General features: G+C 43.6%; 1 protein-coding gene across 1 annotated transcript in view; it reads right to left on the bottom strand.

The window, feature by feature from the left end:
• The window catches only part of LOC124802563 (rhophilin-2), a 492713-nt gene extending 477500 nt beyond the window's left edge, over positions 1 to 15213 (bottom strand). The window contains exon 1 of the mRNA XM_047263432.1: positions 15125 to 15213. Within this exon, the coding sequence (XP_047119388.1) occupies positions 15125 to 15178 (54 nt within the window). The 5' untranslated portion in view covers positions 15179 to 15213. The remainder of the gene's footprint in view (positions 1 to 15124) is intronic.
• Positions 15214 to 26650: the final 11437 nt, after the last annotated feature.

Raw genomic sequence — 26650 nt, forward strand, 5'->3', positions numbered from 1 at the left:
GTCATCTAGAGTTTGAATAAGAGGCAGCGATCATTTTTCTCACTTTTATTTCGATTCAGAATAGGTTGCGAATATGCAAAATATTCGTCTAAAATAGGGCACAGATGTGGAAGGACTTAGTCGTTTCCTGTTCCAACGAACGATACCTGTAAGTTGGATGGCCGGACGGAGACTTTAATTGCGCTTTCTACAGAAGGTAGTTCACAGCGTTAAATATTGCTAAACATTGCTCACGTGCTAGAACGAGAGTAAAGGTTTTCATGTCACACTGTGAACAATATAAACGCACGCTTTCAGCATGAACATGCTCATAATGTTTGCACGTTTATATGTGCAATATAGTCGCATAAAAACAAAGAAACTTTGGTTCTTGTGATGCATAAATGTTCCGGGCATTAATGATAATTTTTGATAACTTTAAATATTTGCGCGAGTATGAATGCAGGAGTGGTGCTTGTGTATCCTGATGCAGAACGCGTTCCATTGCTTCCGAGAATACATTTGTCTGTTCAAACAAACATAAGCAACAAAATACTTAGGTCTACACAAATTTGAGGCCAAAGTAATATACCAGTTCACAATACACAAGTCACGACACCTGTCTGGACGCGTCTGAATAACAGGATAAACATGAACAAACAAAACTAGATGTACATTACACGGAAATCAAGTTACTGTTAGCACTGACTATAATCGCACTGGGATCATTTGCGTGACAACGCGTAGCAGAAGTTCGTACAACAACGCCCAAGTAAAGCCTCCATTTTTTTTCGTTTTCTGTCGTTACTTTACCTGCCTCAAAATTCATGGAGTTATGTTCCGTCTTTGCAACTAACTGAAAGGCACTTTTAAAAAATAGTGTTGGCGAGTTTACGCCTTAGTACACACCAGCACAATTTCTTGCTGTCTGAAGCGCTAAATACCTCACTGCAGTTCCTTTAAGAAGATATACATGGTCCAGTCACATTACAGTGACCATCGCCATGTTCGATGTCAGCGTGCAATAACCCCCCCCCCCCCGCCCCCGCCCCCCCCCCCCACACACACACACACACACACACACACACACACACACACACACACACACACACACACACACAGAGAGAGAGAGAGAGAGAGAGAGAGAGAGAGAGAGAGAGAGAGAGAGAGAGAGAGAGAATATGTACTGGTGGCAGCACTAGTAGTGGAGGATATATAAGACGCAGAGAAACACATATGGGCTTTTCAGATCAATCACATTTTATGCCTCATCGCACAGATAGCTGGTTGGCATTTCCATCATGAAAGGTCTGAAAACAAACGTCCTGCAACAATCGTCGGAAGTATCCAGGCCGGAGGAAGCAGCGTTTTGATCTAGGGAATGTTTTAGAGGCCTTTCCTGGGAGATATCGTCGTTCTGGAAGGAAAACAGGACAATGCAACGTCTCATAGCTCGCAGCGTACATCTGTGATTCGAAGAGCACCAGGGTGACGTTACAGTACGCCCAATGATTTGAACCCAATCGTGAATCTGTGAGACCACGTCCACTGGTTTGTACGCGCCATAGATCAAGCCAGAAACCTAGCGCAGCTGTCCACAACGCTGGAGTCGACATGCCCCCACATCCCTACCGGTACCTTCCAGAGCCTGATACTCTTCCAGAACGTCTCACAGTCCGTGCTGCAAAAGGTGGTTATTCTGGCTTTTGACAGGTGATCACATTAACGTGACTGGAATGCGTATATAAATGACATAGTATTAGTTGTAATGTCATGGTTTTTGGAGATAATACAATTAACTACAATGAAATTCTACGTGGCAAACAATATACCGTTGCAAATGCAACTGGAACAGCTTAATCCACAGGAATATATTACCCAGTTTTAAATAATGGAAATATGAGTTAGCCTATAGTTTGCTTTACTGCTTGCTCAATGCAGAGATTGAAGAACATCTTGGATAGGCTACAACTCTCTCTCTCTCTCTCTCTCTCTCTCTCTCTCTCTCTCCCTTCTCAGCTACCTGCCGCATCCGACGATCTCAACGAAGGAGACATTTGGAAACGGAATTGATGTTCAGGGAGAGACCAACACTTACGTTTGCCAGTGACTCTGTAATTCTGTTGCATACGGCAAAGGGCGTGGAAGATCCGTAGAACGGAATGGATAGTATATGGTAAAGAAACATGGAAGTCGTGTAGTTGAGGCAAGAATATAACAGCAGCTTTTGAAATATGGTGCTGCAGGAGGAAGCTTAAGATTATATAGGTAGACAGAATAAATAATGAGGTACAGAATTGAATGGAGGAAGAAAGAAATTCAGGCACAACTAGACTAACGGAAGGGCTCAGGTGATAGGACACATCATGAGCTCTCAAAGAATAGTCAGTTTGGTAATGGCTGTAGGTTCCAGTCATCATTCAAGAACTAAGAGACTTACACAGGATAGATTAGCGTGGATAGGTGTATTCTTCGGAATAAAGACGACAGTAACAACTGTAAGGAGGCGATCAGTATGTTTCCGTTCGAAGGCCGTACAATCCAGAATTGCTATGCCAATCAGGAAAATCGCCGGCAGCATTGAGGCAATCTTACCAGCGACGTATCAAGTTGACTATACCTATTTGGTAAAACACCGTGTCCTGCTGCGTGAAGAAGTCCGTAACTGCCTGCTGCACACCCTGATCCGGCAAGAGACGTCAACCCTTCAAAGGGACCGAACGCGCTGTAATCGCAGGGGGGGGGGGGGGGGGACATCAGGAGAATATTTATTTATTTATTTATTTATTTATTTATTTATTTAACCTGGCAAGATTAGGGCCATCAGGCCCTCTCTTACATCTAACCAGGCATTCTACTTATTTTACATTCATACGTTTTAGTAGGCATGTTAAACTACATTTAGTACAAAAAGTGAAATAAACAATTAGAAAGGTACACCTGGAAAAATACATACATATAGAGTTTATATTCGTAGATCATAAGTACTGTTATAATTAGACATTATTGAAGAGACAAATTTTAGATAGGAGTGCTGGCAGCAGGGAGTATGAGGGAGACTCATGGTGAAGGGAGGAGAAGAATAGACATGATGAAACATAATTAAGGAAATATAAAGGAAGAGAAGATTCCCTGGCTAATAGAGATAGATGAAGGGGAAGGCATCTCAGGAGCAAGATAGGAGACGCTAGCTTTGTTATTTGACAGATGAGAGGATTGGCCTGGTACATTAATTTTGTGGAGAACTTTATGAGGATGATAGTAGGAAATGCTTCAACCTCTTCTTAAAAGCAGCAGGAGATTGAATTTTGCGCAAGGTTAGGGGCAGTTTGTTCCAGAGGCGGACAGCAGCAACTGAGAAGGCGTTTGCAAACGTTTTTGTTTTGTGAGTGGGCACAGTTAGGATACCAAATAAGAGTGACCTCGTGTTTCTATTATGATGGCATGACAGGTTTTTAATCTCTGAAGCAAGGTACTGGGGTGCTTGCGCGACGAGGAGTCTGAAGTAGACAGAGTGTGGTAGTCACGCAATTTGTCCGGCCGCAGAATAGGACGGATGCTAGAGTGTCTTCCACTTGTGATGGCGTGATCTGTGAGTCTGGTGTCCCAGATCGACAAGGTCTTGTGTCGAATGGCGACCAATACAGAACTTGGCGCACCATTCCACAACAGTGGTTTTTGACGGACATATTGCCCCATACACATTCGTCATTTCCCGATGGATGTCTACCTGTATTTGTCAAAAAATGGTTCAAATGGCTCTGAGCACTGTGGGACTTAACATCTATGGTCATCAGTCCCGTAGAACTTAGAACTACTTAAACCTAACTAACCTAAGGACATCACACAACACCCAGTCATCACGTACCTGTATTTGTCCTTTAGAAGCCAAAAAAAGAGTAACATCACGTTGGACAGGTTTGACGTATTTAGTAACAACGTCTTCATAGCCCACGTTCCCTCATTTACTGTACGCTCGTCAGGAAGACACAAATGCCAGATTAATCCTTTGCCTAGTTGTCGGTGCTTATGCATCCTCATTGGAGTCGCTATGGGCTGAATATACGCTGCAGCAACGCCCTCTAGCGGAAAAGTTTTGATTGCGCCTTCTACAACAACTATATCATCTCTAGGTATTCAATCGATGGGCAGGGTTAGACTTTGGAGGAGGAGCTGCCCACTGCACCACCACCACAAGACGTCAGTAACTCAAATAATGCTGAGGTAGTTGATTTGCAATGTCTGATGTTTGATTTCAGATGTGTCACGAATTCTCTGAAGTGCTAACATGGTGCGTGGGTGGCGCGAGGGGGGGAGGCAGAGATATAGAGATAGATAGGGAGGAGGGGGGGAGAGAGGAAGCTACAGGTCTTATCCACGTTTACCATGTGAGCTAATTCTCATATTGGAGGATTGCTAAGCTTAACCACTGCGATGATCAGTGATCACACCAGCCTTCCGGCTGACAATAGGACGAAAGGCTATATAGGCGTCTAGATGATCAGAGACTAAACACAAATTCGGTTTGCACATGGACACGAGGCGGAAAAGAAATTTGATGGTATCCTCTCTGAACGTACCAAGGGCTTTAGAAGAGACTACAGATAACCTAAATTTGAGTGATCCGAGGAAGTACTCGAGATCCTGTCTTCCCGACCACGAGCTCATTGTCTGAACATCCCGCGGTTCAGGTTGATGGCAGCTTTACTTTTTAAGCAGCGCCGCATTAAGAAGAACCAGCCAGCTACAGTTTAGCATCTCTTCCCCGTCTGGCCGCAGGCTACTGCAAGAAGTTCAACCGTGAACCACGGCGCGGAAACCTGATTATCTGCTGCACTATGTTCTTTGATTACAAGCGCTTTCGAAACACATTGTTCACTATCGGATGTAAGCACGCCGCGTTTAATGCCCGATTCGTCACTTTTAGTGCAATGGAACGCGCTGGAGGAGGATTCACACTGGAGGTGAGGATATCAAGTCATTCTGTCGCGTCGAACTGTCCAACAGCAAACAGCGACAGTAAGTGGGGTAGCCGAGAAGACAACTGGGGCCACATTAGACTCCTGTAACAGACTACCCGTTTGTCAGTCTAATAGGGCCCCTTCGCAGCCCTTTGCGTTCTTTGAACGGCGCCATTTTCCGTTCGCTATTGCAAAATATGCCACACAAAATTACGGAACGGGAATGGCACACTAGATAAAGAAAACAGACACGAATAGTGGGCCCAGAAAAAAGATAGGAAAATTCCTTTTGCCTTATAATGGTAATGAATCAGAGTCGCCCGCAATCTCGATATCTATCTTGACCTTTAGCCCGTGTGCTGATATGGTAGTCATTTCTGCAGAACATATTGATGTAATATTCTGCATATTCTTCATTAGTGCAAATGTGTGGCATTTTAGCCGGCGCGTATACGAAGACAGTTAACCGACGCTCGTCTCTGAAACACACACAATCCATGGCCCTATTTCACTCACAACACACCACGGTCAACCGCGCGTTTAACGGTCTAGTTTAGTGACTGAAAGACATCCCGAGCAAAAAAGTTGAAAGCAGCTAGTTAGGTGGGGCTAGAATAAAACGTCAAAAGAGGCTGCGTGCATAAGAAACGTACGCGCCATTAACTCAATAATATATGTGCATTAAATGCGTCATATCTCAGAAACCATTTGGAACATGACATGTTCATATGATGTTTTTTGTTTCAAATGAGCGTTCCTGTTATATCCCCGAATACTGTCAATTCTTCCAGCGATATCCTGCATGTCTGCAGATGCTTGCCAATGGCGCATATGCCGATCCTGCAGTAACGACATCATTCCGCGAGTAATATCAGACGTTTCGTGAGCTGTCGATCAGTCACCTGGCAAGTAAACTACTTCATTATACGAACTGCGAGCTGTAATACGAAATGAATACGTCATAACGCAAGGCACGCATAAGAAGAGGAGTGAGTACTGGGTCAATCTATTACTAACCAGATGAAGCAACTCTGGGAATTTCATCATCTGTGGAGGATAAGTGGGAAAGTTTTTCGACTACTACATGAAGGCTGACTTGTTGAGTTCTAGTGTATCATTACAGCTGATCACGTCTCGACTGCTATCGACTGCTATACAGGCGAAACGATACCACGTGACGAGTGTAGCTTTAACTATGAGGTAAGCTGAATCCGTGATGAGCTAAATGCTTCTGTAAGCGACAATCGTATCAAAGCAGTACATCCCATTCGGAGGACATTTATTTCTTTTGAACAAATGAAACGCAGGATTAGAACCATACAGTCCTGGAGTAGTTCACACGTTACTAGTCATATATCGTGGACGTGAGATCTTCTCGGAAGTACAGCACTACTTCCCCTCCCTCGCCTCACTCCTAAATGTACATTTGTCACACTTTTACTTGTACAATGTGGGCAAAGTGAGACGGACTCGGAGAATACAGAGTGCGGCACGGAAAACCTGCCTGTCGCAACGAGAATGTTGCAGCGAGTCAATAATAATGGAGAACGAGAAACGGGGTCCAAACAGCCGCGCACGAACTAATCAATTCCTCTGATGTACCGACACTGCGCGGAACTTCGTTTTTGTGTGAGGCAGCTGCAGCCAGTGAAACTTGTCGATACCAGCTGAGAAAAAGGCCTCGTTGTGTGAGTATGCCGTATTCGTTACACCAGCGTGTTGCCATCGTTGAAGCACTGGATCTTTTGTGAAACCAAAGAATTTGTTTCAGGAGAAATTCCCACGACGTTCTGTGCCAGCGAAAAGCACTATACAGGAACTAATTGAAAAAATAGCAATGCACAGGATCAGTTCAGAATGCTCCAAGGAACAGACCACCACCTGTCTGCACTCCTGAATTAATGAGGCAGGTGCAGGAGATAATGACAAGAAGTCCTCTTAAGCGACCAGGAGATTGAGTCAACAAGTTCACGCAAGTGGGAGTAGTTGCAGACGTGTTTTAAAGGGACTGGAGTTAAAACCGCACCGGGTAAGTGTTGTGCAAGAACTGAAGGAGCCTGACCTGTAGAACAGACTGTATTCCTGTTTATGGCCGTTGAGAAATGTTGCCAGTGGTGTCTTGGACCCACTAAGGCTCATCATCAGTGAAGAGGCGTGGTTCCACCTGTCTGTGTACTTAAATACCCAGAACAACCCGTATTGGTCGACAAAAAAATCCGCATGCGATCCACCAGGTAGCCTTGCACGACGAGAAGATAGGTGTTTGGTGTGCAATTTCCGCCATACACGTTATGTGACCCATATTCTTTGGGACAGTGAACAGTGGCTTGTATTTTGGGAATCCTGGAGGAGTTATATTCCAGCTTGACAGAAGATAGCGTCAGTTGTGTTTACGGGCCGCACCTTGTAATTCTTGCACCGTAAGATGGGCAAGCCAATTTACATATACGTTCCGGGCCAGTTTCACTTTATCAACACTGTATTTGTTTCCGGCGAAATTTTATCACGTATTTGATATATACACCTGGCTGCACGATGTTACGTATTTCTTCCTTTTTCTTGCTAACTTATTATCAAAGTTTTCTTTGCACGTCGTAGTGCAAAATTAAAACACACATCGTCTTGCGTGTATCACAGCAGTCTATTCTGATTTAAAAGGCTTTTCACCATTGAAAATAGTTAATAATTAGATATGAAACACACTCTCTCTCTCTCTCTCTCTCTCTCTCTCTCTCTCTCTCTCTCTCTCTCTCTGACCGACTACGTGCCATCAATCCCATTTCACTGGGAAACGTCAAACATATTCGGCAGAGTAGGTCGTTTGCAATACACGCTTACCGGAGTTGTAACCCCTCTTCGGCGGTCCAATTGGACGGTCGAACACAGTTACGTTGGGCGACTAGCCGTCCAACCGCCTTATTGAAGGTTGATATAGTGTTTCGACATAAACTTGTTACTGTATTTATTACCATTCTGCCCAGTCTATCAACTACAACCAGATCTACATCATCTACTCCAAATGAAGCCTCCAGCCAACCATCTCCCTGCGTAATGCGTAATCACAAATCTACCTGGCTTCTACTCACTACTTTCCGTTTCTTATTCCTTCCCACACTCTTACCAAGCCCCTCTCAAATGACTTTTCCAATTCTATCTGCATCCGAAAACTTGACCTAAAGAATGCTTCCGGAACCCCACAATATCACCATCTTCACAAGTTTGAAGAACATACAAACTACCTGACAAAAAAAATTAAGCGCTCAGAACTCATGGTCGGATGTCAGTCTAACTTCGTATACGTACCCCACCATTGGCGGGTATGTACAGGGTTATTACAAATGATTGAAGCGATTTCACAGCTCTACAATAACTTTATTATTTGAGATATTTTCACAATGCTTTGAACACACATACAAAAACTCAAAAAGTTATTTTAGGCATTCACAAATGTTCGATATGTGCCCCTTTAGTGATTCGGCAGACATCAAGCCGATAATCAAGTTCCTCCTACACTCGGCGCAGGATGTCCCCATCAATGAGTTCGATACCATCGTTGATGCGAGCTCGCAGTTCTGGCACGTTTCTTGGTAGAGGTGGTTTAAACACTGAACCTTTCACATAATCCCACAGAAAGAAATCGCATGGGGTTAAGTCGGGAGAGCGTGGAGGCCATGACATGAATTGCTGATCATGATCTCCACCACGACCGATCCATCGGTTTTCCAATCTCCTGTTTAAGAAATGATGGAAGTGCGGTGGAGCACCATCCTGTTGAAAGATGAAGTCGGCGCTGTCGGTCTCCAGTTGTGGCATGAGCCAATTTTCCAGCATGTCCAGATACACGCGTCCTGTAACGTTTTTTTCGCAGAAGAAAAAGTGGCCGTGAGATTGCACAAAACACGTTAACTTTTGGTGAACTGCGAATTTGCTGCACAAATGCGTGAGGATTCTCTACCGCCCTCATTCGCACATTGTGTCTGTTCACTTCACCATTAAGAAAAAATGTTGCTTCATCACTGAAAACAAGTTTCGCACTGAACGCATCCTCTTCCATGAGCTGTTGCAACCGCGCCGAAAATTCAAAGCGTTTGACTGTCATCGGGTGTCAGGGCTTGCAGCACTTGTAAACGGTAAGGCTTCTGCTTTAGCCTTTTCCGTAAGATTTTCCAAACCGTCGCCTGTGGTACGTTTAGCTCCCTGCTTGCTTTATTCGTCGACTTCCGCGGGCTACGCGTGAAACTTGCCCGCACGCGTTCAACCGTTTCTTCGCTCACTGCAGGCCGACCCGTTGATTTCCCCTTACAGAGGCATCCAGAAGCTTTAAACTGCGCATACCATCGCCGAATGGAGTTAGCAGTTGGTGGATCTTTGTTGAACTTCGTCCTGAAGTGTCGTTGCACTGTTATGACTGACTGATGTGAGTGCATTTCAAGCATGACATACGCTTTCTCGGCTCCTGTCGCTATTTTGTCTCACTGCGCTCTCGAGCGCTCTGGCGGCAGAAACTTGAAGTACGGCTTCAGCCGAACAAAACTTTATGAGTTTTTCTACGTATCTGTAGTGTGTCGTGACCATATGTCAATGAATGGAGCTACAGTGAATTTATGAAATCGCTTCAATCATTTGTAATAGCCCTGTATATACATGTTTCGAGCTGCAATTCTCTCTAACAGGTAGAACGACCACAACAGTGCTTTCGTGCCCAGTAGGGTCTTAAGGGCTGTGAGCAGGGTCAGATGTTGAACGATCACTGAAGGACACGGAGGTGCCGCGTACTTGTATGAGTTAGCGTTATCATCAAGTGACGGAGTTTGAAATGGGTCTCACTGCGGGTACCCATTGGGCCAGCTGGTTGAATAGTGCAATATACAGAATTTTGGAGCATTGTGTGACGGTGGCCCGAAGATTGCTTGCATGGGAATGTGAAGACAGCTATAATCTTCAAGGTTCCAGTCGACCACATATTGTGCACCAAGAGCATCATACCGCCATCTTATCTGCCCCTGCCAAATGGACCAAGTAGTCGACTCCCTGTAATGTTCTGTGTCATCCCCCATCATTGGTCGTGGACTATTGACAGGCAGATTAGGGTGATAACTGCAGCCTACACAAGGGACGGTAACACCATAAGGCGAAAGGCTGTGTTTCGTGCCGTATGGGCTGATGATGAATGACTCTGCATTGGGTTCAGTGACTTATCGCGTTTCTGCAGTGGTAACAATCGTCGGCGAGTATGGCGCCGAAATGGGAGAGCCCCGTTACTCCAACGTTTCGGAGAGCCACAGCGGTATTACTCCTGGCGTCAAAGTATGGGGAAGCGCGTCCGCAGCTCGTAGTCTACAGTCTAGCGTTGCTGCCTCTGGATCACGGAGTCCCGGGTTCGATTCCCGACCGGTTGGGATTTTCTCTGCCCGCGGACTAGACGTTTGTGTTCTCGTATCATCATCATTTGTTAGAGTGACTAGATTGGATTGTGAAAAGAAAATGGGCTGTGTAAAAATTGGGACATTGTACGGGCACTGATGACCGCACAGTTGAGCGCCCCACAAACCAATCGACGACGTCGTCATCGACGGATTGAGGCAACTCTTACGGCACAACTGTATGTCGTCGCGGACTTCCCGCGGTTTCATGTGTTATTTGTCATCAGACAGTATTGTGGTATCAGTTTTCAGCAGGACAACGGTCGTCCACATACAGCATGCGTCTCTACTAACTGTGTGCGTGGTACTGAGATACTTGCGTGGCTAGCAAGATCCCTCAGTATGTATGTGACCAGCTCGCTAGTATCCAGAATATCAAAGACCACTTACAAAATCTGTGGGACAGCTTGCCACAAGGGAGGATACGACGGTTGCATGAGACACTTCGTAAGCTGATCAGTGCACGTACCCTCACCGAAGAGGGTGCAACGTCAAACTGGTAAGTGGAGTCCGACTGCAAAGTATTTGGTGCATTTGATCAAATTTTTTAATCACTGAAATGCAACACACAACCCTCTAAACCCGTAAAGTTTTATTTCGTTTCCTGCTCTGCTTCCAGGTGCTTCGTCAGGCGGTGTATATAACAAACACCATCGCTTTAATTCTCCTATTACTATCACTTTTCGTGGCCGCTGCCACCCTCGTTACTAGAGGTACGCTAATTCATAAGAAAATATATCTGTATCCTATTAGTAACAATTTACGGTCTATAAACGTTGACGCAGCTTTAGTAGTACAACCGCGGCGTAGCACCACATCGGTACGGTTCTGGAAGTACATAGTAATACTGTTACACCACGAACTGGTCCGGAAGAGCCATGCTAGTATCTGTTTTGTGCTGCTTCGGAATCATGTGTTCCGTTCTCCTCTTGTGTAGCACAGACTGCACAACGTGCTGGAGTTGTCAGCAGCTCACGGTTGTGTAAACAGCTAAAAGTTTGCGCTTACACTGTCACGTCTCTCCTGTGACCCAGCTAACCTAATAAAAACAAAAAAGAGCAATCAGTGGACGTCTTCGCAACGCTGGCATTTTAAGCGAGCAGTTATATCGTAGACAATACAGCCTAGCAACTTAGGCGTCCACAAACAGTGAGTTTCTATCTACTAATGTCAATTTGTGTGAACATTTGTTTTATACTCCTGCTGCTGCTTAAGATTACAAGCACAATATCGTGACATGCATTGCTACGAAAATAATCATGACCTTTTTTCTTGCTGGTTGCAAGGTCGTTCGGTTCGAATCTGGAACAGCCGGCCGGAGTGGCCGTGCGGTTCTAGGCGCTACAGTCTGGAGCCGAGCGACCGCTACGGTCGCAGGTTCGAATCCTGCCTCGGGCATGGATGTGTGTGATGTCCTTAGGTTAGTTAGGTTTAATTAGTTCTAAGTTCTAGGCGACTGATGACCTTATAAGTTAAGTCGCATAGTGCTCAGAGCCATTTGAACCATTTTTTGAATCTGGAACAGACGTAGATTTTAGCAACACCAAAAGAGGTAAAGATTTGAAGGTCCAAATTCCAGTACACCATATTCATTTGCAGTGTGCCATTTTGTTTAGCAAATAATTAAGTAGTGTTCAAAATCTGACTACCTATTTTCTATGTATTGCTGGGATGCGAGGGACATGGAAATTTAACAGTATTATCTGTTAGACAAATAGTTTTAGCCAGTGTTAATGTTAATGTAATTTTCTCTCAATGTATATATGTCAATTACCCTAAGAATACACAAGAGGCCTATGCAATCTACTAGCATGCTAATAATTGTACTCCATAAATTTCTTATTCATTATAGTAGTGAGTATACAATGCAGCCACAATACTAAAAGCAAAAATCATTTCCGTGTATATATCATGTTCCTGCCTACGGTTCATGACTGACTACGATTCAATGTGTTCTGTTGCGAAAGGTTTTAACAATTACTGAATTTTTGTCGAGATCTGGCAGCTATGTGTGTGATCGAGCGTTGTCTTGAAGTACGATCACGGCCCGGTCTGGAAACGCGCTCTTTTTTTGATGATATGCACGTTTTGTACGGTCTGGAAGTTGGCAACAGTAGGCTGCGTTCATAGTATGACGTTCGTGGAGAAAAACGATAACAAGAACTTTATAATTGAAAAATACTGTTGCAAGAGCCTGCGTCGCGAAGATATTTTGACGGGTGCAGATTCGTCCTTTTTACGCCATGTCACGCTGCTTTTTACCAATTACGGAGTGCAATGGTGTACCCACGTTTCATCGCAGGTCTCAGTCCGGTGCAAGAATGTTCCCATTTAGTTTGGTAGCGTATCAGTAATCGTTTGCTCACCTCGAGACGACGAGATTTATGCTCTGCGGTGAGAAGACGAGGCATCCACCTTGTGGACAGTTTCCGAAATCCAAGGTTATCAGAGAAACGAATGATCGCCGGAGCATTACTACAGTTTATGCCAACCTCAGTAGCAATTTCAGCAACTGTTATTTGGCGATCGTCTTCAGTAAGTGACTAACAATGCAAATGTTCTCTTCAGTCAAGCTGATTCTCGGGCCACGTCGATGAGCTGCATTCTGAACTGTTACTCGTCCATGTGAAAACGATTTGTGCCACGTGTACACGTTAGTCTCTCAGGGTGTTGTCCACCAAGTGTGTCGCCAGTCTTTTCAAAATTTTGGACGGTTTTACGACGTCTGTTGTAAGATTATAATGCGTTGCGCAGTAGATGACGGTACCCCTTGCTCTGGAATTGCTATTCTGACTACGGAAACGCTACAATGACGTTCTAGCTGTGGAGGACAATAAATGGAAACGAAAGCAACAATGAGCAGAGCTCGTGCCGCTTTCCGTTAAGAGAGACCCGTAAAACAAAAATTTTGGTTTACATTTTGAGTCACCCTCGTATTTCTGATGTCTTATTATAATTATGTGATGCTAAATAATTGCTACGGTTGGTTACGCCGTATGCTACTGAATAGAGATGTAGACATTTTGGCAAGTATTGCAATGAAACATTGATGTAAATCTGATTGAAGTTACCAGCAGACATGCGGGATAGCCCTCGTGCTCGACATTTTGACATGCAGCTGGCATGTAAAACAGACGTGGATTAAATTCGTCGAAGTAATACACTGGTCAGAAAACACGTAATGAACTTACCTGGTACTCATGTACTTCCCATCGTGTAAATGCGTATGCGTTAGCGTTTATCAAATTTTTCAGCGTTACACCGGCAAATTTTACTCTCTGATTGTAGCTATCGATAAATTCTGATGAGGTTTCTTTGGTTTAGATGACACTGGAGCACGCTGTCATAGGCAGTAGAACGAACAATGGATTTTTCTGTCTTACGTATACGAAGTGATTATAACTAAACTTTAGTTACCGAGAGAGCTCCCACGAAAAACGAGTGATCGTAGAACAGTGAACCTTTGTTGAAACATTTGTAAGGACATGCGGAATAGAATAAGCGAAAAAACCATTGAACCAAACTTTTTCCACACGAGAGAGGAACATATGTTAATTTCCATGCTCAATGTGACGACTGTCTGCAGCCACGACAGCCTAGAACCGCACCAGAGATACAATATCCCAGTTGTTCGCAGCACTTTTCGAACGCTGGACCATGGAAAGTTCAGCTGTCGGGTCACAGTTCGTGCACCGCTTGAAGATCGCACACTGCGTGCAGCATTAGCAACCTTAACTTCAGCACTTGGTGGCGGAGCAATTCCTAAATCACAAGTTCATTCAAACTTCCCAATCATGTTCTTCAAACCCACAGCGGAAAGAGGACATCTCCGTCTTTATTTAATGCGTCTATATTCGGAGAGTAGGGGCACTATTGCTGTTTTGATAAAACAGCTTTACGGGTTAAGTCCTGCTATCATTCTCCAGACCCTCGGTGACTGACTGCGACTGTAATGCACACTGATGCTTGTGTTTGAACTCCAAGTCGCCGTACCATTAACGACGCCCAACAGCAAGTAGTTACATTAAAGCAAATCAGGCAGCGCATAGTCTGAGCATCATTCCTATACAGTTGCGTACCCACACGGTAGTTTTCCGTGTACACTGGCTCAAGTAGCGATAGTTTAATAATAACCATACACTGTATGTAGAAAATTTAGATGCATTCCGGTTAATTTTCTAGTACAGTACGTTAAGCACTTGCACGATTAGATACGAAGTAGCAACAACATCTCGTCAAATCCTAAAAAAGATGCACAAAAAAATTACACAAATATGGAGTGTTAATACGTACCTGCTGCCTCGAATTTTTACATTCATGTAGAAAAAGGTACCTGAAAAATTATGCTCAGATTCTATATCTAAAAGTTTTTGATAATCAAACTGTCTGCTGAGCCTGTTTCAGTTAGAAAAATCTACCGAAGCATTTATAGCCCTCGAGGCTGTCTTCAGCATTAGGAAGCGACTTAAACACAGAAATTTGCCTTGGACGACGACCTTACGTCCATGTAACCGATGTCCGGCCGCGGAAGCCTCCATTGTATGACCAAATTTCTTCTTTTGAAATGCTTCCGTTGTACTGTGTCTGCATTTTATGTCTGCCTACTTAACAACTGAAACTGCATTCATCTGAGTGACATCTGGGCACCAAGCACAGAGCTTGACATCTTGACTTCGCGTGTAATACCAGTTACTCTGATATCTAAAAATGTGGACTGACTCACCAAGTTTGATGTTTTAGGGCGATCCGGAAGAGACGTACCTGCGAACCGTTGGGCAGAGCCACGGGGCAGTGCCCTGGCGTGGGTCCTATCATGGCCGGAAACAGGTGCTCCTGATGTGCTGGTACCAGCTGCTACGGCCAGCACCCTGACTGGCACTGCCAACAAAGCGCGAGTGTGCTTACCTGTGAAAGAAACAACGATATCAGCACAGGTGCCACAGGCAGACGGTGGCTGGACAACCACCTGCGATGATGGTGCCGTCACTGGGTAGGTAACTGAAGCTTTCAATACATTACGACACATCTGCAACAGTAGTACTGTAGTGGATGTGTGCGTCAAGAAAAGTATGTTTGATGTCTAAAAAGGAAATACGGACAAGTCCTCTTCTTTTTCTCCGTGCTTATACAACTTTAAGTCAGTGTTTGGACATGAATTTTTTGAATCACGCAATTCATGTCTCAATCACGAAGTCCCTGGTTCGATTCGATTCTCGTCAGTATTAAGTTTTCCCTACTTTTATTTATATTCTATATTCATTATCAAATAAAGTTAATTAACAAATACTGATTCATAATACTAAACAAAAAAGTCAATGATGAAAGAACTGTAAAGCACAGACAGAAAAATATTAGGAAAACTTTGGAGTCTGTTAAAGGGCAAACACAGTACAGGAAACAACATAATAGTGAACTTTATGCGCATATTGAAGCAGTTACGGACATAATTATCAAAAGAACAGCAGCCACCTCCAACAAAGAGCGAGCGTCACATTCAAAGGATGAATGCCAACAGACTGCCAAAAAGACTTACAGTATTTCGGTACGTTTATACATTCGAGACCACACTCGTGTCTCGCTCGTGGTCTGGCTTAGCCAGTGCCCGAGAGAGATTCTGGCGCCGCCTCGAAAGGATTAATATTACGACAAAACGGATGATTCACAACAGCGGAATCATCTTCATCGTGATTGTTGGCATCACTTGAAAACACTCCCACCTTAGCTTCTTGGAATCGTCATCATAACTATCAAACCATTCATTCACTCAGTCATTCGGATCTTCATTCTTAATAGGAACACCCGAATAATCATCAGACACCTCGGAAAGTATTTCAGATTCAATTTTCTTCCGTTTGCGTAATAGGAATATCTTTAAAAGCAGGAGGAACCTAACGACGAAAATAACTATTTGAAATATCAAAAAAATCGACTATGCTAAATGCGCAGAAACTAAATGAAGAAAATCAATTTTATACATTGATTGCTAGTGTAAAGAGCTGAATAGACGAACTAGTTATATATTTTAACAGCAATGGCATCTACAGACAGAGCGCAGAAAACGCGAGCTGTCTTCAGATCCGTCCGCAACGTATGGCGCGCGCGAAACAAGAGAGAACTCGGGATCCGTCCGCAATGGGTTGAAATGGTGCCAATGAATCGGAACGAACATTGCACGATTACAAAGGTTTCCACGAATAACTTCAAGGAGAAGAACCAGAAGAAGAAGACTGAAGCCATTTGGACAGAAGAAACAAATATCAAGAAATGAGGAATTTTAAAGAAATGACAGGAGAAACAGTGAAAATAAACCTATTCCATAGTGGCTCATACGCGAAAAAAGAAAAATAATAGATCTTGAATAAAGCAACAGCTTGTTATCTTTCATTACTAATCAATGAAAATTTGATGCACTCTTACTTTATTGTTAATTGAATGTATTGTACACATCAATAATACCGTTGAATCTCTAGAAACCAGGAAGTAGTTTATTATTAAGTTAATTAACTGCATTTGTGTACCAAATCTAATGTCTTTAGAACATTCGAATTTTCGTGTTATTAGCAATTCTACACAAATTAAGATGTAAATGCTCGTTTGTACCAAATTGCGTACCTCCGAGAGTTCTTCACCGATTGCTTTGAAATTTTCACACAACGTTGTATTCGAGTGCTCGTGTGTTTTGTGTACCTATTTTTAAATATATAATACATTACACAAAGGGGAAACATCGGTACCAAAATTCTCCAAAAGCTCTTGACCGCTTTTCTTTAAATTTTTACACAATACTCTAACAACATTCGGATGTATATATAAGATAGACTTTGTTAGTAAACAAAGTTGTATTTATGGCTTATCGGTTTTCGGTTAGAATACCACTACAGAATCTGAATATGTAACAACAACGAACAACATTCAAGGTCAGAAAGGGGGCTGAAGAGGTGGACAGAGACAGGGAGGTTAAGGGGGGTTAGGGCATATCCAATTCCCGTACATATTAGAAACGTGTGCTTACTGCTTTATTTCTTTTCCATTTAACCAGACACAGTAACGCGTAGCTGGGGACAACTCCAACTAGCGAGATTCGTATAAAGTCCCTCGTGATTACAGCAGTATATGCTACGTACTCTGCTACCAGCAACTTTGTTAAAATGACAGATGTTCTTTACGTACAACTTCTGAGATCTTCAAACCTATGAAGACGAATTTTTCCGGTTTTCTTTTTTTCAAATTGCGTCATACAAATGTAGTAAATAAATGGCTGGGCACTGACACTGAAATCTAAGTGGGTCAGTGTGCAAGGTCCCCTTGTAGGAATAATGAAGTATAACGGAAACCGCGCATGCTCATGTGGAAGCGGACTTAGTTGGCGCAGTGGCAACACACTAACACGCACTCGGGAGCACGATAGGCAAATCCCTGTACATCCATCCAGACTTACGTTTTGCATGGTTTTTTCGTATTTCTGTAAGGCACACGCCAGGTTAGTTCCCAAGAAAAGGATACAGCCCATATGCTTTCGCACTGTTAGCCATCCTGATCTTGTGCCTCTCTAATGACCTTGTCGTAGGCTGACTAAACTTACTTCCTTCGATTAAGATTGGCAATTTGGGCGTATTCGGATAAAAAACTGTCAATTCTGATTAAGCTTATCTTGTTTCTAGTACCACTACAAACGGTCGAAAGGGGGATTAGTCTGAACGTCCCGTTGACGACGTGGTCATTAGAGACGAATCACAAGATCGGATCAGGAAAGGACGAGGAATGAAATCAGCTGTGTAATTTACAAAAGAAACCATACTGGTGTTTACTTTCAGCAAATTACGGAAAACCACGGTAAACCTAAATCTGGATGGATGTACACAGCCGTTCTAATAAAAAAAAAAAGCGGGAACAGGCTGTGTTTACGTCTGTGGAAGTGAAAGGCCGCGGTGTGCTGCTAAATACGTTAAGCAAGGACTCAGGTGCGATTTGGTAACAACAACTGAGTTATATGACGTGTTACAAAATGTGTTCCTGTATAAAGCATGTATGTGTGTGTATGGAAACGAACCTCTGTTCCCACTTAGCTTTAACCAGTTTTTAAAAACAATACGAGTATCACCTACGATTGAAATAACGTAACATCAATTGTAATGTACAAAATACTATATAGAGTTCCAGGGTGACGTTTTTTGCTTTGTTTGTACTATTATTACACGCATTCCAAAATGGCCATAGGCCGAAACTGGCGAGTAATGTAACGTGTCACGACTAGCAGTAAAGATTACCTTCAGTAAGGAACTTAACAGCCTACGCCGGATAAAAAATTAATCTACGGTACATCTACATGGATACTCTGCAAATCACGTTTAAGTTCCTGGCAGAGGGTTCCTCGAACCACCTTCACAATTCTCTATTATTCCAATCTCGTATAGCTCGCGGAAAGAACGAACACCTATATCTTTCCATACGGGCTCTGATTTCCCTTATTTTATCGCGGTGATCGTTTCTCCCTGTGTGGGTCGGTGTCAAAACATTTTCGCATTCGGAGGAGGAAGTCGGTGATTGGAATTTTGTGAGAAGATTCCGTCGCAACGAATACCCACTCCCGTATTTCGCGATGATACAAAACGTGCTGCCTTTCTTTGAAGTATTCTAAAAGAGGACGGACAAGCATAGTGTAGGCAGTCTCCTTAGTAGACCTGTTACAGTTTCTAAGTGTCCTGCCAATAAAACGCGTTCCTTACATCTTATAATGGCAGTATTTTAGTCGATAAACGACAGCGTTATCTGAAAGCAACCTAAGACGGCTGCTCAGATTGTCTCCCAAATCGTTTATATAGGTAAGGAACAGCAAAGGGCCTATAACACTACTTTGGGGAACGCCTGAAATCACTTCTGTTTTACTCGATGACTTTCCGTCAATTACTACGAACTGTGATCTCTCCGACAAAAAAATCACGAATTCAGTCACATAACGGAGACGATATTCCGTAAACACGCAATTTCACTATGAGCCGGCTGTTTGGCACAGTGTCAAAAGCCTTCTGGAAATCCAGAAATACGGAGTCGATCTGAAATCCCTTGTGAACAGCACTCAACACTTCATGAGAATGAAGAGCTACTTGTGTTTCACAAGAACGATGTTTTCTAAACCCACGTTGACTGTGTCAATAGACCGTTTTCTTGGAGGTAATTCATCGTGTTCGAAAACAATGTATGTTCTAAAATCCTGCTGCACATCGACGTTAATGATATAGGCCTGTAATTTAGTGGATTACTCCTACTACCTTTCTTGAATATTGGTGTGACCTGTGCAACTTTCCAGGCTTTGGGTACGGATCTTCCGTCGAGCGAACGGTTGTATATAATTGTTAAATATGGAGCTAATGCATCAGCATACTCCGAAAGGAACCTAATTGGTATACAGTTTGGATCAGAAGACTTGCTTTTGTTAAGTGACTTAAGTTCCTTCACTACTCCGAGGATATTTACTTCTACGTTACTCATGTTGGCAGCTGTTCTGATTAGAATTCTGGAATATTTACTTAGTCTTCTTTTGTGAAGGCATTTCGGAAGGGTGAGTTTAGTAACTCAGCTTTGGCAGCACTGTCTTCTATTGTATCTCCACTGCTATCGCGCAGAGAAGGCATTGATTGTTCCTTGCCGCTGACATACGACCATAATCGCTCTGGATTTTCTGACAGGTTCCGAAGCTAAGTTTCGATGTGGAAACTGTTATAAGCATCTCGCATTGAAGTCGATGCTAAATTTCGAGTTTCTGTAAAAGGTCGCCAATCTTGGGGATTTTGCGTCTGTTTAAATTTGGCATGTTTGTTTCGTTGTCAGCCCTAGAGAAATAATTTCAGACATCAACCATTTAATACCGAGTAATTGCGCCACTGGACTTCACAACCGCCCGGATTCGGTTAGGAAGTGAGTCCACAAGGTTGTGCAGGTACGCTGCATCCAGGTTAAGCCACTCGCTGAGGATTTGATCGCGCAGTCCACCAAATTGCGGCGATGCTGCTGTCTGCGTTTTACGCACTATTACAACATGTCCCACCGATTTCCTATCAGATTCATGTCAGGTGACTGCGCAGGCCAGTCGAGATGCAGAAGGATGGGGGAAGGGTTCGTGAAACCAGCCACATATTGTCCCAGCCCGATGAAATTTGCTGTTGTCTTTATGTGCCTGTGTGAGCAATTGCCTTATGCGAGGTGACCGACTCGAAACGTTGACTGCATGCAATACCCGTCGCAATATTCTCCCCGTAACAGGTTGGTATGGACCTTCATTCACTGCCTGCAGCAATTGCTGTCGCGTCCGGAAGCGCGCGTCCGGTCTGTCTCAGCCAGGATAATTTTCCGACCACAATTATGATGTATTTCGTGGCCGCATGTGTCATTCCACTGCTTGTAGACACGTCCGCCACGAAATACCAACGAATCCAGCAACCTCACATGCCGTATGGCCATGGGCACGGCCTAACACGACTGCTCCTTTTTGCCACTATGTCCTTACATTTAGGCATGTTTACGTACCATGTTCGCTTGAAACATAAATGTTTCACTGATCGCCACTGCCTTATGCTCACCTAGAGCCAGTGCGCGCGCGGAAGAGCACGTGGCTCAATCACTGTACCTTCTGTAAAGGCTTGATGAATTGTGTGTGCGTGCGCTCTGGTGTGACTAATTTTTTCTTAGGTAGACTTTCTAGGTCTGTTAAAAAAATCCGGAACTTTGTCCACAAAATTTCTCTACGCTCGCCTTTTACTTATTGTGCACTGTCTCCTTAGAAATACTCTTACAGAATTGATACTCCTCTCGCTGGATCGCGCGAAGCGCCGTATGCGAATTTCCTTTTATCTTACCTATTGTTGCAAATCTTGGTCCTCTCAACGGGATTTCCAACTTTGGAAATGAAATAAAGTCGAACGGGGCAGGTCTGGAGAGTACGATGATGAGGCAGCATATTTCGTTTTTTGCGCAATTGTCACGCACTGACAGGGATGAATGTGCGAATGCTTTATGGTGATGCAAGAGCCATGAATCGTCTCGCCACAATTCAGGCCGTGTCCTCCTCACATTATCTCGCAGGTGTCATAACACGTCCCGATACTAGCATCGATTAACAGTTAGTCGTTGTGGCACCAACTGATGAACCAATCCTTCAAGGTCAAAGAAAACTGTCAGCATGGTTTTGACATTTGACCTACCCGACTTTTTTTTTTTAATAGAACCTTTTCTGACCCATTGTTAAGACTGAACTTTGGTCTCAACATCATAACCATCTCACCAATTATGATGCTCTTAAGGAACATATTGCTCTCATTTGCGCGATCCAGAAGGTCTTAACAGATTGCGAGGCACAGGTCTTTCTGGTCTTGACTCATTAGCCGTGGGACGAACTTTGAGACAACACGGTGCATTCCAAGATACTGTGTCAGGATTTCATGACATGAGCCAACTGAAATGTTACATTCTTCTGCAAACTCTCAGTCAGTCAGTCTTCGATTGGCGTGCACAATTACGTTCACGTTGTTGACACGAGCGTCGTCGGTAGACGTCGAAGGGCGTCCTGAACAAGGGTCATCTTTACCTTGCGTCCGGCCATTTTTAAACCGTGTGATCCATTCATAACACCGAGTACGGCTTAAGCACTCATCACCGTAGGCTTCTCTGCATCATTTGGTGTATTTCTGCCGAAGTTTTCTTGAGTTTCACGCAAAATTTAATGCAGACGGGTCCTCGTCTAACTCCGCCATCTCGAAATACGCAAACTGTGCGCCACAACGTTCTACTCAGTACAGCACTGAACAATAACTAACAGACATAAAACAATAAAACTTCTGACAGTTACAAACTACAAACAGGCGTGTGCAGGGATGCCAACCGCATTCCAACAAACCACTGGCTCGAAATTACGAATGTTCCCGAGTTTTTTGAACAGACCTCGTGTTTTAGCAGATTTTATCATTTAGAAACTGCGTCGAGGCCGTGGACTTAACCACGAAAATCTAATGGTACTAATAGACGTCACTTGATCGCGAGACGAGGGGAAGCTGCAGAATTGGACACAGACTCATTCCCATTTTTCATTTATTTATTAGTTCTTGTTGCATGTGACTTGCACTCTAAAGCGTTTTGCCATCTGTGTAGCAGCGTTATTTTTATTATTAGACTCCAATGCACTTTAATAACGATAAGACATGTCGCCGAGATAGTACTAATACAAGTCACTGGATAAAGGACTAATCATGACAAACGCAGAACAGAATCGAGATTTCTCAAGCTGTGACCAACGTCCGTAGAAAAATAAGGTTGGGCAACAAGCGTTCTGTGCTATTATTGGTTGGACGATCAGCTTATGCCTCATTAACAGCGCTTTAATGTAGGCCGCACATTTACGCGATTCGTTTGTGAAATAATGAAATGTGAACTGCTACTGGGCTATTGCTAGAATGTCACTGCTAAATAACGTAGCTTGTCCAGGTTTTAAACGGACGCCGCTGAGTTGACAATATTGCATCTATCCAATCGAAACATGCAAAAAACAAAAAGCCAAGCACAGCCTGCTTTTCCAGTTTTCTGCCGAAGCAAATGGTCGCGAATGAGAAAGCATTTTCTGAGTTGGCTCTGACAGAAGTTTTCACGAATGAACAGTATCCATATCAAGCTCATTTTCATTTTGCATTCATCGTAAGTTTAAAAGAAAGTCAGCTATTAGGTGGACTCAGTAGTTTTCACTCAAATTATTCGAAGGTCATACGTGTACAAATCATCTGAATTACGTGATGTAACAAATACATCCTTCAAAATACCTGAGAGGTAACCGAAACTGTAGTTTGTCCAAAAGCGCAAGGGAAAGGGATGGTGAAATAGCCGATCTGCAAATGCCCTCTTTGACCCATCGAGCCCGTTTTGACTCCTGTAACAAACTTATGATTGAACTGGGAGAAAATATTTTGCTCAGTATTCGATTAATTTCATAAGACAAGTACACTTTTCTTACGTTCTCCATCGTGCAGACATTTTATTGATGACAATGACTTCAAAGATATTTATTACGTGTTCGCATATCCGCGCACATGTTTTGGTTCAAATGGGTCTGAGCACTACGGGACTTTACTTCTAAGGTCATCAGTCCCCTAGAACTTAGAACTACTTAAACCTAACTAACCTAAGGATATCACATAATCCATGCCCGAGGCAGGATTCGAACCTGCGACCGTAGCGGTCGCGCGGTTGCAGACTGTAGCGCCTAGAACCGCTCGGCCACTCCGGCCGGCGCACATGTTTTCAGATGAGCATTCTCCATTAATTATGCCGCTACGGAATTATGTGAACTGGTTTTGTCTGAATCATTATAAATAACTTCGTCGCTACATGCACATTTTTATCAACACACTTCTTCCGTGGTGAAAGCTTTTCTACAGGCTCTAGGCTGCTGCTGGGGATGTCACGTTTCTTTAAATTTTCGTCCCTCTGTGTCGCACGTGGTGCGCTTATTTATAGGTGCATGAGTAGGACTAAAAAATAACGTGCTTATTAATGTTGACACTAAACATGTATACATAGGCTGTAAACTGTATCATTCGACATCACTTCGATAAAGGAATCGTTCAAGTGACTTGTGTAACGTGTAAGTAACTAACGTAACTTCACTTCCGGCGCTACTACTACAAGGCAACCTGCACGATAGAAACGCATCGCTCTTGAAGCACTGGTTCCCGTATCAAGTTTAGTACTGTCTAACGTAATGCGTTTCTTTGAAATGAGGGCATATTCTAGCATTTGCAACATTCACAGCGTCTTTCCTGCAGCACTCCGACGGCAAAACCTTCTGCAAGTTTGCTTCGCCAGGGAAAGCATAAAGCACTATCTCAGTCCCTTATAGTGTTACGATTGTGAGAATTACAGCCAACAACATCTAACTCTGGCGTCCCTTGCACACACTCAGAACACACTGACTTGCAAATCACTCACTACTGGAAAGCAACTAAGCGCAAATGACAAATTCACAAAAATCACACAGACTCCCAACATACAAATATACGCTCAAGTGTTTCTCTCTGACGTCACGTACATAAAATAAGAAACGCGTTCGCTTGAGAAACAGCTGTGATCTATACTGTTAGAGCACTGCTAGTCGTGCTCAAGCACAACACCACTAAACACGTAAAAAACTGAACACTTAGGAAGGTATTATATGAAGTAGTAAATGTCTGTAACGGATGGTCAGAAAGATAAATCGTGGGACTACGATATTACGACCTAATTGAAGTGTGGCCATCCGTGAAATAACTGCGAGAGCTCAGGTGTTCGACACTGCACTCGGGCTGATACCTGCGGAAGAGCGGCCCGGAACCGAAGAGAAACCGAGAGCTGCGCCGTCTGTTGTGATAGGAGGATGAAGCTCCCTGCTTTACAATGGGCCGCACCTCCTCGGTTCAAGAACCCCGCAGCGGAACAATCGGATTACTCGGCGGCGAAATAAGACAAAGAGCGCTATAGCCTGCAGCCGCAGAGGAGTGGGGGGATGGGGAGGGAGGCGAAGGTACCGGAACATCTTTCCTCCCAGCTGGAAATAATTGGCCCGGCCACTCTCTCCGCTACAGTAAACAGAAGCCCCTTGCCTTCGCAAACGCCAGGATCACTGATAGAACAAACTTTAGCCCGCACCTACAAGTGCCTTCAGAACTTGCGGACGGAGAAACTTCGTAGGGCTCTCGAGAATACATGATCTTTCGTCTCGACTGTACAAGTTCTTGTAGCAATAACTAGAAAGCGAATTTTTGCATAAGCGCTTGTACGTCATATAAAAGGTCATTAAGAGCAATATTTTTAAAATTTGCATTTCCGATTACTATTGTACACTGGTGTCCAAAATTAAAGCAACAAACGGAAATTTTACCAAGTTGTGTTTATTTTGCCACAAAACAGTATAAACAGGTGACAGTGAGGCAGAAATAATGTAAAGAATATAGAACGTAAACAACTGCACCACGCATAACCGTAGAAAAAAATGTTCTCCGTTTTTTTCTGACTTAACGAATTCGCACACACATTCCGACAACTGGTTAATATGCTCAGTATGGGGTGTGATCGCCTCTGGCAGCAATACGGAGGTGCGACATTAAAGTAATGAGAACGATGTGAAAAAAAACGTTGCTTACCGTTTTAGTCAAGTTTAGTGTTGTCTCCTTCAAAGTAGTTCCGTTCTGGCAGCACACACTTTTTCCAGCGCTTCTACCATTGATGGTAACATTTCTGGAACTCGTCTTCCGTAATATCCTCCAAGAGCCTCGTCGCAGCTTTTGGACATCTTGTGTCGTTGGAAAATGGTGTCCCTTGACCACCGTTTTGACTCTTGTAAATAGAAAAAAATGGCATGGAGCGATACCTAGTGAATAAGGTGGCAGTGGTAGTACAGAAATTTGTTTTGAGGTTAAAAATTGCTGTACTGACACCAGTATGGGATAGCGCATTATCGTGATGCAGAATCCATTCTCTCACATACCAAGATCTTCAGTTATTATTAGATTAACCGTTTCTCGATTGATGTTCAGTTCTTCTGAAATAATTTTCACGGATAATTTTCGATCAGATCGTACAAGTTCGCGCACCCTGGCCAAGTAGACATCCGTCCGTGAGGTTGATGGTCGTCCACTGTGGTCCTCTTCAACATTAGTTCCGCCTTCACTAAACATTCTATGCCAACGAAAAACTTGAGCTTTTGACATAACCTCCTCTCCAAAAGCCTTCTGAAGCCTACCGTAAGTTGTCGCGTTTTTACCCAAATTAACGCAAAAAGAAATGGCATACCGTTGCGCAATGTTATGCGGTTCCATATCGGTGACAAGAGACACAAACACGTTAACTCACTACAGTGCAACTCACGACTGAGCAGTTGCATCGATGTGCCGCTTGGATTAGAAGCAGCTTATAGACCAAGGTGAAAGATATTGTACCTACGCAAGCCTGCAGGGTTGCCACACCTTGCAAAGAAAATCAGTGTCATTTCTTTATTGTCGTATCTCGTACAGGCCTAGCAAATGACGAGGTATGCTGTGGTGTCATCAACGTCATGTTGAGGCAGTAACGTCCATTTTTCTGCACAGGTGCTCACAAGTCTTTGAGAGTGGTTAATGGATACTGACTTGATGTAAGCTGTCTCCCTAGTGCGTCCCAGACATGTTCTAATGGATTCAAATCTGGAGAGCGAGCAAGCCATGCAATCTGTGCAATATCATCCGTTTCCAAGAAAACCCACCCGTGCTACAGAGATCGAGCATTATCGTCCAT

This window comes from Schistocerca piceifrons, chromosome 6, assembly GCF_021461385.2.
Source record: "Schistocerca piceifrons isolate TAMUIC-IGC-003096 chromosome 6, iqSchPice1.1, whole genome shotgun sequence".
Taxonomy (NCBI): domain Eukaryota; kingdom Metazoa; phylum Arthropoda; class Insecta; order Orthoptera; family Acrididae; genus Schistocerca; species Schistocerca piceifrons.